Source organism: Amblyomma mixtum, chromosome 8, assembly GCF_055824585.1.
Source record: "Amblyomma mixtum isolate Tamu chromosome 8, ASM5582458v1, whole genome shotgun sequence".
NCBI classification, from domain to species: Eukaryota; Metazoa; Arthropoda; class Arachnida; order Ixodida; family Ixodidae; genus Amblyomma; species Amblyomma mixtum.
The window spans coordinates 136,717,170-136,728,355 of NC_143019.1; the positions used below are offsets into that span (position 1 = coordinate 136,717,170).

The 11,186-nt window shown below is 48.6% G+C and overlaps 1 protein-coding gene across 2 annotated transcripts; it reads left to right on the forward strand.

Annotated features, from left to right (window-relative positions):
* Positions 1-3,826: 3,826 nt before the first annotated feature.
* LOC149334577 (uncharacterized) lies at positions 3,827-7,242 on the forward strand. Of its 2 annotated transcripts, XM_089556277.1 has the most exons (6): positions 3,827-3,948; positions 6,076-6,157; positions 6,240-6,314; positions 6,397-6,573; positions 6,746-6,905; positions 7,070-7,242. In XM_089556277.1, exons 1-6 carry the CDS (start codon positions 3,943-3,945, stop codon positions 7,098-7,100), a joined length of 531 nt encoding a protein of 176 aa, XP_089412403.1. In that variant the 5' UTR covers positions 3,827-3,942; the 3' UTR covers positions 7,101-7,242. The 2 variants fall into 2 exon arrangements, with proteins under 2 accessions (XP_089412403.1, XP_089412402.1); XM_089556276.1 differs by lacking the exon at positions 3,827-3,948 and having other exon boundaries at positions 5,328-6,157.
* Positions 7,243-11,186: the final 3,944 nt, after the last annotated feature.

Consider the following 11,186-nt stretch of genomic DNA (forward strand, 5'->3'; position numbering starts at 1 on the left):
CGCTGCTCCGGGGTAATCCGAGGTAGGAGGAGGGAAGGGCAGCGGCAGGCCCCGAACAAGAGAGGGGAAGCGCTGGGCACCCCCAGCGGGCAAGGGTAAAGCGGTTTTCCACACCCTCCCTCCCTCAATCAGGATCCCCCCTTTGGGCGTGATCCCGTGCTGGCCGGCCGCTCCCTCCTATAAATTGGTCAGCAGGTCCAGCTCGCCGAACTGCAGGCAGCCGGACCCCGGGTCGGCTGGACCAGGCTCGGGGACAGCAGCCACGGCAAGGGCGGCGGCCGTGTAGGCGGGGGAGGCCCGCCCCGGGCTCGCGTTGGCCACCGGTCCCGATTCGAAGGCCACCCTGGCAGCCGCACGACCGCCACCCTAGCGTAGAGCCGATGCCCGGTGACGTTTCTTGTTGATGACCAACCCTCCGCATTGAGTGCAGTACTCTGCGCTGGGGCCCGGGGCCATTACCCCGATTGGGAACGCCGCACTGTGGTCACGGAGGGTGCGGCCGCAGAAGAGATGGGGCACGGCAAAATGTGGTAGCTCCGCCTCCACCCAAAGCTGGGTCTTCCACGGTGCGTCACTGTGGTAACTGTGCAGGGGGCAGCCGCCTTCCTGAGGAGTGCAAGTGGCCACCGCGTGGTGCTTGCACTTTTGTCCAGAGGTCCCTCCTGAAGCCTCCGGGCGCCTTCCTTTATCGCACCGAAATCGGCGGGGCCTGCCTGATTTGGCTGTGGTCTTTTCGTGCGGGAAACATGGTCCGCCGCCAGTCCGCTCATCGGACCGAGGTGCCAGTGACTCCCGTGGCTTGCGCTGATCCTCGGGTCACCGCTCCGACATCCGCTGACGCCCCCTGAGCTGCCCCTTCCATGACGAAACGGGTCCATCCTTGGTCACCTGTCTGGCTCAAACTATCTGTCCCTCCGTTGTCCTGCAGCCTCCGGAGCTCACCACCAAATACCACCGCACCGCACGCTCTCGCACTACCGGGAACCATTTGCTGAACACAGTCCAACCACCGCAGGCGCTCCACACAGTAAGTCAGCAGAAAGCACAAAGAGAGCAGCTTCGGGTATTTATAGCGGTGCCTGTGGAGATCTCTCTGAGCTTCGCTCGCCTCTGCGCAATCCTGCGCGGGTGGCGTTTCTGATTCCACAGCAACATCCCTCTGGAAGTACTGTTTCAGGAGGGTTGAAATGCGGGCGAGTTGGTACACTGTAAACGGAAAAGTCACACAAGACGACGAACAAGATAAGTGTACACACGATGGCCATTTATGCTGGATGTTTTCGCCAAGAAGCAAGAAAGCTTTGTTACCTTTCGGTTCTGCGCACTCTAAAATTGTTAAGATAGGGATTGCGATGAACTGTTTCCGCAATGCACTGGGAAAAAGCTGCCACCACGCCATCAAAACCAGCCTTGACAATCAGTGCAAAGGTTTGGAAGTCGCGGGGTTCCCTAAACCCCATTTGAAGGCAGTGGCTGAATCGCTGCTTCAGAACCTCAAGAACAGACGCACGAAGCGGGCTGACGTTGGAGCAGCTGAACGAAAGAAGTTTGAGTTCATGCCGTACGTGCATAAAGTGAGCCACAACATGAAAAAAGTTGCGGCCAAGCAGGGAGTGAGTGTGGTGTTTTCTGCTCCTTGCAAGCTGTTGGGATTGTGTTCGTGCATTTCTCGAGGCAGGGAAAGGAACCACGTTTGCACAACGCAGCACGAGAACCAGTTCACGGCGTGTGTCGCACAGGTGGTGTACCAGTACCCCCTCACATGCGAAAGAGTATACATTGGCCAAACTGGCCGGTGTATTAATGACCGGCTGCGTGAACACTACTCCTCCCTGGGGTCCGATGGCGGTGCAAACTTGCCTCGCCATTGCAATGAATGTGGCTGCTATCCTTTGTTCAGCAATGTCACGATTCTTGGTAGAGGCAAGGCAAAACAGGAGCAGGAAATCTTGGAAGCATAACATATCGGTTTGTCAGGCGCTGATTGTATTAGCACAACCTCGGTGCGCTTACTTGAAAAAGAATTTGCTTTTTTAGGTCGTCCACGATAGATGAGATTTCTTGTCTTTGTCTCTTATGCTCAGTGATTAGTGATGATGCTGTTGCGCATGCACTGCTGGCCTTGCTCGGATCATGTATTTTCCAATAAACTTCAGTTGTTAGTCCAGTCATTGTGGTGTGTACACTCTTCTTGTCCGTCGTCTTGTGTGACTGGTTTTTTTCCGTTTACTGTTTCAGCTCTCCCACGTGAATGGGTCCGCTGATTCAGCCCGATCTCAGGTCTTTCAGCCGGTAGTTCAGCCGCGAAAGCTTCTCAGCGATCAGGAAGGGTCCCACCCATGTGGGCGCTAGACTGGCCGCGAAACCTGCGGCTGCATCGCCGAGTGCGTGATTGCACTTGAGAACGAGGTCTCCCATCTGAAAGTCCACGTCTCTGTGTGCTCGATCATAAGTGGCCTTTTGACTTGCCCTGGCCTTCGCGCGGCTGCGGTTCGCCTCCTTAATGGCATTTGCCAAACGCTCACACAATCACCTTGTGTAGTGATCGACATCTGCCGTGACTTCACACACACTCTCCGACTCTCCAGTCAGAATTGTGTCCGTAGGCGTGTTCAGCTCCCTGCTAAACATGAAAAAAGCCGGCGTGAAGCCTGTCGACCGATTCGTACTCGTACGCAGCGCGAAGAAAATAGCGTCCAAGTGCTCATCCCAATCATTGTGCAATCTCGCATATGCGCCCAAGAGCGGCTTGATATCTCGATTTCTGCGCTCGCCCACACTGGACTGGGGATGGTAGCACGTGGTTTTCTGCTGCCGGACACCCATTGCTGCACACGTATCACGGAAAACTTTCGAAGTGAAATACGTGGCATTGTCAGTGATCAGCCGCTTGGGGAAGCCGCAGCGGCAAAACACTTCACACAGCTTTGCCAGGATCTCCCGGGCAGTCGCTTTTCGCAGCGGGTACAATTCAGCGATCCCACTGAAGTGAAACGTGACTACCAGCACGTATTTGTACCCTCGTTTGCTGCGCGGCAGGGGCCCCATCAAATCGCACGCCAGGATCTCCCAGGGCTTGGTGCTTAGGATGGGTTGGAGTAAGCCAGGTGCCTTTCCACCTCCAGGCTTTCTCTCTTGGCAGACGTGGCATGTTTGTACACATCTACATACGTCAGCCTTCATTCCCGGCCAGGTAGCAAACCGACAAAGCTTCTGCCATTTGCGTCTGTGACAGAGAGCCTTTACATCAACGAACATCAGTGCTACATAGTAATACTGGATGGTTACAAATGGCATATACATTGTGAGAAATTGGTTTTGTAGTAACACTGACAGCAAAATGTTTATTTGTGAACAGTGAGCCCAGCTGAATTTACAGAATACTGAGCTTGTGAAATGTATAGCAGTTATATAGCATTGCACCAAGTTATGAAAATAACACTGTTGTCACTGAAAGACCATACCAGTGACCAGTCTGCATTTTTTACCTATTGATTTCAACACTTCAGTTGCAGAACACACTACCAGATTAATAATATAACAAATATAACACGTTACATACACAGCTGTATTAGTGTTAGTGAACCTTATGTTTTTGTTTATATGTACACAGTACCTAGTGCTACCTGTTTAACGCTACACAACAAAAGCGTCCTGCACAATATTCAGTGTATCACACGCCTGCCTTAGTAGAGGAAAGAAGCGAGATGTCGGTGCAGAATTTTTTTTCATGCAAAACTGCAAGTTGACCCATGATTATCCTAAGTGAATTTTCACACTTTTTCCTTTAGGCATGGTGCTTATCCATTTGTGTTGCACATTTTCCAGGCACCCTACGGGACAGTGGGCTGTATGGAAAGTTGCTGGATTTGGTGAATGGCTCCGTCTCCACTATCTATGGGGACCCAGCCCATCCCCTGCTCCCCCTCCTGATGCAGCCGTATGCAGGTGCTGTTTAAAGGGGGAAGCTGGTCTTAGAAAAAAAATTTTTGTCAATTAAGTCACAACAATGGAATCTTCAAGAAGCATTTATTTTTGCATGCTGATTCCAAATGTGTAATTTAATTGTATGTAAGACAAGACCTTGTGCACTTGTATAATATGTTACGTGACTTTTTCCTGAGAGCTTCAATAAATTTTGCTGCAGGAAACTTGCTGGGACGCATGCCACTGCATTCTCTTGACATCACACTGCGCAATAAGGGCAAAATTATCATCCTGCCTATCATAGAAGTTGAGTTACAGGGTTTTGAATGTGCCGCATCACAAACAGGAAAACTGATGATTTCAGAATACTATAACTCTCCTTCTATAACAGGCAGGATGATAATTGCACCCTTATTGCATAGCTTGATGCCCAGAGAAAGCAATGGCATGCAGTCTAACAACTTTGCCTGCAGTAGAATTTCTTTTAAACTCTCGACAAAAGTTACACAACATATTATATACAAGTATTTCTTGTATATAAAATTAAATTACATATTTGGAATCGGCATGCAAAAATGCACATTCCCTGAAGATTTCATGGTTGTGACTTCATTTAATAAAAACTTATTTCTAAGACCCTCTTCCCCCATTAAAAGGATACTGAAGTGGTTTTCTAATCAGCTAATCTTCGAGGGTTTTGAAGCAGTGTCGTTGCTGATCATGCCTGTAAAGTTATTTTTCCCGATTTCGGCTAAAACAGTGGCGCAATCACCAATTGAAAGCGCGATGTTTAAATCTCCCACGTGCCGCGTGAGCACAGGTGAGGAGAACAGCGGAGAGAAACCTCGTCCATGTCAGCCAACGTGACGTCATTTTGAGGAGTTGGAGACCGTCCAGTCACCCGTGCGCGCTTTCAGCTCGCGTTGTTCCTCGTGTTGCCTGCATTCTGGACGTACTCGCAAAGCGTGTCAGCCAAGTTTTGAGCACCCAACCACGTGCAGGCGATCTAACATGCGGTACTACTCTGCATTCGGGTGTACGAGCACCTACGGCCGCGATGATGTCGTCTTCCACACTTTCCCGAAAGATCAAAAGCTCGCAGCGCAGTGGGTCGTTGCTGTGAAGAGGGACAATTTCAAGCCGACCATAGCAAGCGCACTCTGCTCGAAGCACTTTTGTGACAGCGACTACGAGCTGAGCTTGTCCCTAATGCGATCGCTAGGGGTTTCTGTTGAAGGGGCACGGCTGAAACATGACGCGGTTCCTCCGATATTTTTGCACAAAAGAAGTGTGCCAACATTGCCAAGAAATGCATTTGCTAAAAGAAGAAACCATGAGGTGAGTGCTTCTGCTTCATTACTTTGCGGAAATTCAGGTCTCATTTGTGTGTGGAACTTTGCATGAAGCGTTGACCGTGATTACCACACGCGGAGGCGACCCCACGATGGGACAGGCAGAGCTGCGCCGCGCGGCTCTATACTAGCGGGTTTACTTTTCTCGCACAAGGGGATATGCTATGAAGACCCAGCGTTGCGCTAAACATCACGTAACTCATCAACGAAACACCGATCATTATTCGCGTGCGCACAGGACGGGCTACTGAGAAAAGCCCACTGCTGTGCCTGACATGGTCGCGGAGTCCCTGCGGAACACTGGCGCAGCCAGGTTGGCCAGGTCTGAGGGCGCACGGAGCGAGTTTCAGTTCGACACATCGAAGCAAAGAAGTACCGAAGCTGTTCATATGCGGCGTCGTGATTTCCTGCCCGTTGCTGCTTCGTCGTGGATTTTTAGTTACGCGACCTGAAACGAAAATACTCAACAGAAGTCTGTCTGGTTGCAAGTGCATTTCAAGTGAAAAATGAAATGAAATAAGACGTTACGAAACCTAGGGGAATAGCGGGGAGGTACAGCGCACGCGCAAGACAACAACACCCCTCAGGCACGGTTCAGCACATGTGCACTGGCGCCTCAACCGATAGGGTCATCCTATTCTAAATCTGTCCAAATACAACGTGTTTATGCAAATGCGATTCGATGATCACCCGACAGCCGAGAACGACAACACATATGCGGTTTTCTCGCCTTCATGGGAAAATTTTGAGAGTAAAGAGCAATTCCGCAAATTCAGCATGCATTTTATCCTTTCAGGTCCTTGCAGAACTGCTTCGAGAAAGATCAACCATGGAAACACTTGATCCAAAATTGGACAGTCCCTCTGGTAACCGAACAGGTAATGACTCTACATTCAGTCTGAACATTTAGTTATACATGGCTATCCCGTGCATAAAACCATGTCCCAGTCTGTGTTGCAGACGTCACAAGAGAAGCGGAAGCAGATCTGTGTGCAATGCCACATGAAAACTCGCCAAGTACCCTCGCTCTCACAGGTAATGACCAATGTTCAGCAAGCACAGTAATGCAAGGCACTGATCCCTTGCACATTACATGATAACCTGCTAATTACTGCAGATGCAGCACAATATGATGGGCCACCGGAGGTCAAACTGACCGAGTCCTGTGAGAGAAGACACCAGTGTGTCCAAGCAATGGTGCGGCCAGCGACACAAAGCACAGCTGTACAGGCATGTGTGAAAAAAAGCATGGCATCACACCGCACTCAGACAAAACCGCAAACTGTATCTATCGGTATGTGCCTCTAGATTCAGCGTACATTTTTGATGCATGCATCTGTGCAATAATGGCGGGGGAGGGGGCAAAGCACTATAAAGGTTGTCCGTTCTAAAAATTCTGCATATTCCATGTTACGTCCAGTGGTAATAAATAATAAATGCAGCTGCACATATCGCACAACTTTTAGGCATTCAGGTTGGTAGCCCCATGACAGATGCAGCCACTCAAAAGAGCATGCCGACCCAAAGAGAGGCCAGCGAAAGCGACGATGACAGCACAGAAGACGAAGGAGCCGATCAGAACTACGATGATGAGGACTACAGCCCATGTGAAGAATTTGAAGAGAGGTATGTTATTTGTTAGCAGTATGACGAAAAGCTACCAGCACGCTTAACACGCTGTTTGCCCTACTTTTGATGTGGTGCCACAAACATTCACTCCAAATTTTTTCATACAAGCTAGCGTGTTTACGCTGTCCAGTGGGATTGAAAATTTGCCTATTCCCTTCCAGGCAGGGATGTGCTGGAAGCTGCAATAGATGAACCTAGCAACAGAATTTTGTTGGTGCAGGAGAAGTGCCTGCGAAAACTTTTCCAGCTGTGCACAGAGTGCCTCCTCGCACCTCGTACAGTCACACTCGAGTGTGGAGGCACACTCTTAAAGGTTTATGGGCAGTGTGCATCTGGTCATTTCATTTACTGGCGCAAATGAAATGCGCACTAAAGGTACGTTTGCGCACCACTCCCTCCCTCCTTCCTCTTCCCTAAGGCGCGGATCGGCCTTGCGACAATAAAAGTTGACAGTCAGTGCATTGTGTGTGTCTTCATTCTCGCCCGTTGTCCGCCAGCGCTGTGCTTCAAAAGGAAGCTCCACCAACTCGCCCAGCATCATACCTTGCATTACACCTGTGGTTCTTAAGATATGTACGCCAAAATTTTTGCAGCGCACAAGCATATTTCTGCATTTTTCTTCCTTTGATACGGGGCTGCCAGCCGTGATTTCACCCAGTCACCTCAGCCACTGCAGCGAACTGCTTTAGCCAAAGTTAGTTGGTTTTTTGCTTTGTGGGGTGGGGTTTAATGTCCCAAAGGAACTCAGGCTGTGAGAGATGCTCCGGAAATTTACCCCACCGGGGTTTCTTCTTGAATGCGCAGTGACATCGTGCTGGTCACGGGCAGAGGGGCACAACACAAAATGCCAATGAGGCCTCTCCACTCGGTTACCTTGTCACTAGAGCTAAAGGTAGTAAACATGCCTCACTGCTTGCTGTCGAAACAGCAGCAGCCAAACCAGGGACGCACTTCAATGCTGGAGTGAAAGAACTGAAAAATCGATCGGTACTCTATAGTCCCCAACCTGTGCCATGTCTCAGCAGTGATTCTTGGCACAGGTGTGCCAAACCTGCAAGGAACTGCTGCAAAAGTTGCCACTGGGCATCGCAGCAACGTAAAATCTTGCTGTGAGAGGAAACCAAGAGGTGCAGAAAAGACCAGCATTCACGTTGTTTTTCAGCTGCAATGTAATGCTCTGTACCTGCAACTCAATGCAGAGGGCACAACTCACATGACAGTGCCTCCCCAGTGCTGAGTGCTGGCTTGGCTGCCCACAGGCACTCCTGATGCCCCTCACAAGATCCCACCCGTTCCAGCTGCAACCAAAATAAAAAAAAACACACAAACATACCCTGAGTTGCTCGTATTGCTCAATTAACATGCGGGCATGGAAACTCTTGCCCAAATCAGGTCAAATCCCAGTTGGAAACAAAAAATTCCAAACAAAAAAGTCAAGCAATATCACAAAGTCATCATCATCACCAGCCTGACTACGCCCACTGCAGCGCTAAGGCCTCTCCCATAAACCCTGTCCCTTGCCAGCTGCGGCCACCGTATCCCCGCAAACATCTTAATCGCATCCACCCACCTGACTTTCTGCCGCCCCCTGCTAGGTTTGCCTTCCCTTGGAATCCAAATCCACTCCGTTTTCTTCCTCTCGATGTCGACTAGGATGTCATTAACCCGCGTTTGTTCTCTCACCCACTCCGCCACCTTCCGACCTTAACGTTAAGCACTGTAGTGCAAAGCCCCAGTAGTCATGCAGTGCACATTGGCTGCCACATGTCAGTGTGGACTAAAGTGAAAATGGCAGTGGCCAGATATGGGAGCTCTTTACAGGAAGGGTGTTGCCATAGAGCGGAGAGGAGAAATGTGGATGCTCGTTCCGGACTTCTGCATGGCCTTCGGGCTCAGGCTACAGTCCGTGTGCACATGTCGAGCACTAACACTTAGTACAGTTGAACTCTGATATAACAGAGCAAAACAGTAGGTCTCAAAATTAATATGTGGAAAACCAAAGGAATGTTCAACAGTATCGGAAGAGAATAGCAGTTGGTAATTAGTAGCAAGGTGCTGCAAGTTGTAAGGGAGTACCTCGACTTGGGCAGGTAGTGGCCGCTGATCAGGATCATGAGAGGGAAATAGCTAGAAGAATAAGAATGGGGTGGAGCGCATATTGCAGGTTCTCTCTGATCTTGAATGACTGTTTACCAACAGCATCCCTCAAGAAAAAAGTATACAACAGCTGTATCTTACCGGTACTCACCTATGGGGCAGAAACGTGGAGGCTAACAAAGAGGGTTGAGCTTAAGTTAAGGACAACGCAGCAAGCTATGGAAAGAAAAATGATAGGTGTAACGTTAAGAGATCGGAAGCAGGCGGAGTGGGTGAGGGAAAAAACGTGGGTTAATGACATCCTAGTTAAAATCAAGAGGAATAAGTGGGCTTGGGCAGGGCATGTAATGCCAAGGCAAGATAATCGCTGGTCCTTAAGGGTGACGGAGTGGATTCCAAAGGAAGGGAAGAGTAGCAGGGGACAGCAGAAAGTTAGGTGGGCGGATATGAGATTAAGAAGTTTGCCGGGATAGGGTGGCCGCAGCTGGCAAAGGACAGTGTTATTTGGACAGAAATGGGAGAGGCCTTTGCCTTGCAGTGGGCGTAGTCAGGCTGATGATGAGTCACTCTTAAATGGGCTCTGAAACACCTTCTCAGGAGAGCATATAAAGTCGCTCAATCACTAAACTATCCCATCATGAGCATCTGAGCCAAGTAATGCACTTCTACATGCAGCAGAGAAGCCACAGTTGAGCAAAAAAGTTGGCAAGTCCTTTGCAGCAACGTTTTCATGCTTGCACCCTCCTACATCGCAGGCTCCTGCATAATGCTGTTCAGAGGTGACTGCTGATTGCATTCTTTCAAGCATCACGCAGTTACCATGCGTGCAGACAGTCAGCAGCGTCACTCCGGCAGTTCAGGAAGCTTCGGCCCCAGCGGAATTCCCGCGCATGCTGGCAGTGGGGACGGTGGGAGACCCAATGCTTGTGCATGCCAAAAGTGATGAGAGGAGAGGGAAAGGTGCAAAAACAGTGAGATTCAAATCATGACTACAGATAACTCAGCTTCTAAAAAATGCATTAATTAAAAAATTTATGCTGGAAGATATTCGTGAAGTGACGGCCCTTGACATCCCGGGAATACAGCACCTTTATGAGAGACGCTTTCAGAACCCCCTTCAAGTTTTACTCAAAGGAATGGTTGATGCAATGCTGATCCCAAAATATTTTTAGCAGCCAGATTTTTCCCTACAAAGAATGTTATTTGCAGCGCTGCATAATGCCCTCCTTAACATCACGACAAATTAGTGACAGAGAGAAAAATTGAGAAATCATTTAATACCACCAAGTTTCACTGCATAAAGAATTTATCAATCCGATTTAAATTAGGAAAATTGGCCACACAGAGAAATAATTCGAAGTTTCCAAGAACGCTCGGAACGAGTAGATCGAGTTCCAGCGCTAAAAGTACAAGTTCAGATTCCTCTTCAGAGCACCTTTAAGTGGCATATCACTTCAGATAGAAAATCAGAGCCCGCTTTGATTGGTGCCATGGCAATGCCATCAAAACCACACAAACTGTTATTGATTAGGAAAACAATTTCAGTTTCTCTGGCCGGATAAAGAAACATGGAGTTAGACAGGTTGCATTGAGTCACTTTTCGAAATCGTAAGGACTGGGGATAGTAAAAGATAGAAAAGTTAAAAAATGTCTATTGAATTCATTGCTAAGAGCCACACCGCCAATAGTTTGGTTACGGATCTTTAGTTCAGAGGGTAAAACGGTATGACATTTACTAAGTTAGCTTTTACAATGCGCCAAGTCTTTTGAGGGCCATAATAAATACCAGCAAATTTGTTGACATAACAGTGGTTCCATGCATTTTTTACATTGTTACCTAACTTGTTGCAGATTTTTTTTATATCCCTCAAGTAATAATCTATCTCTGCATAACAAAAACTTACAGAAGAGCATTTCATGCTTAAATTCTTACCAATAACTCATGTGTAATCCAAGGCTTCCTTGCCTTTTTGCTCTTTTTTATTGACACATTAAAGAATGAAAGACTGTATAAATCAATTATTCTTTCCAAGAAACGTTCATATAACTCATTGAGGTTCTGGACTGTTAAAAGTTCGAGCCAGTCTACAGCGGCTACAAGAGAACAGAACTGTTCAATGCTGACCTTTGTTACCATTCGCGTAGTGTGTGTTGCATTTGTGCAAGGCAAATCTGTAGACC

Coding starts and splice junctions, on each gene's coding strand:
- LOC149334577 (XM_089556276.1), top strand. CDS start 5,962: ATGATCACCCGACAGCCGAGAACGACAACACATATGCGGTTTTCTCGC. Junction 6,158..6,239: donor TCCCTCTGGTAACCGAACAG/GTAATGACTCTA, acceptor TCTGTGTTGCAG/ACGTCACAAGAGAAGCGGAA. Junction 6,906..7,069: donor TGTGAAGAATTTGAAGAGAG/GTATGTTATTTG, acceptor ATTCCCTTCCAG/GCAGGGATGTGCTGGAAGCT.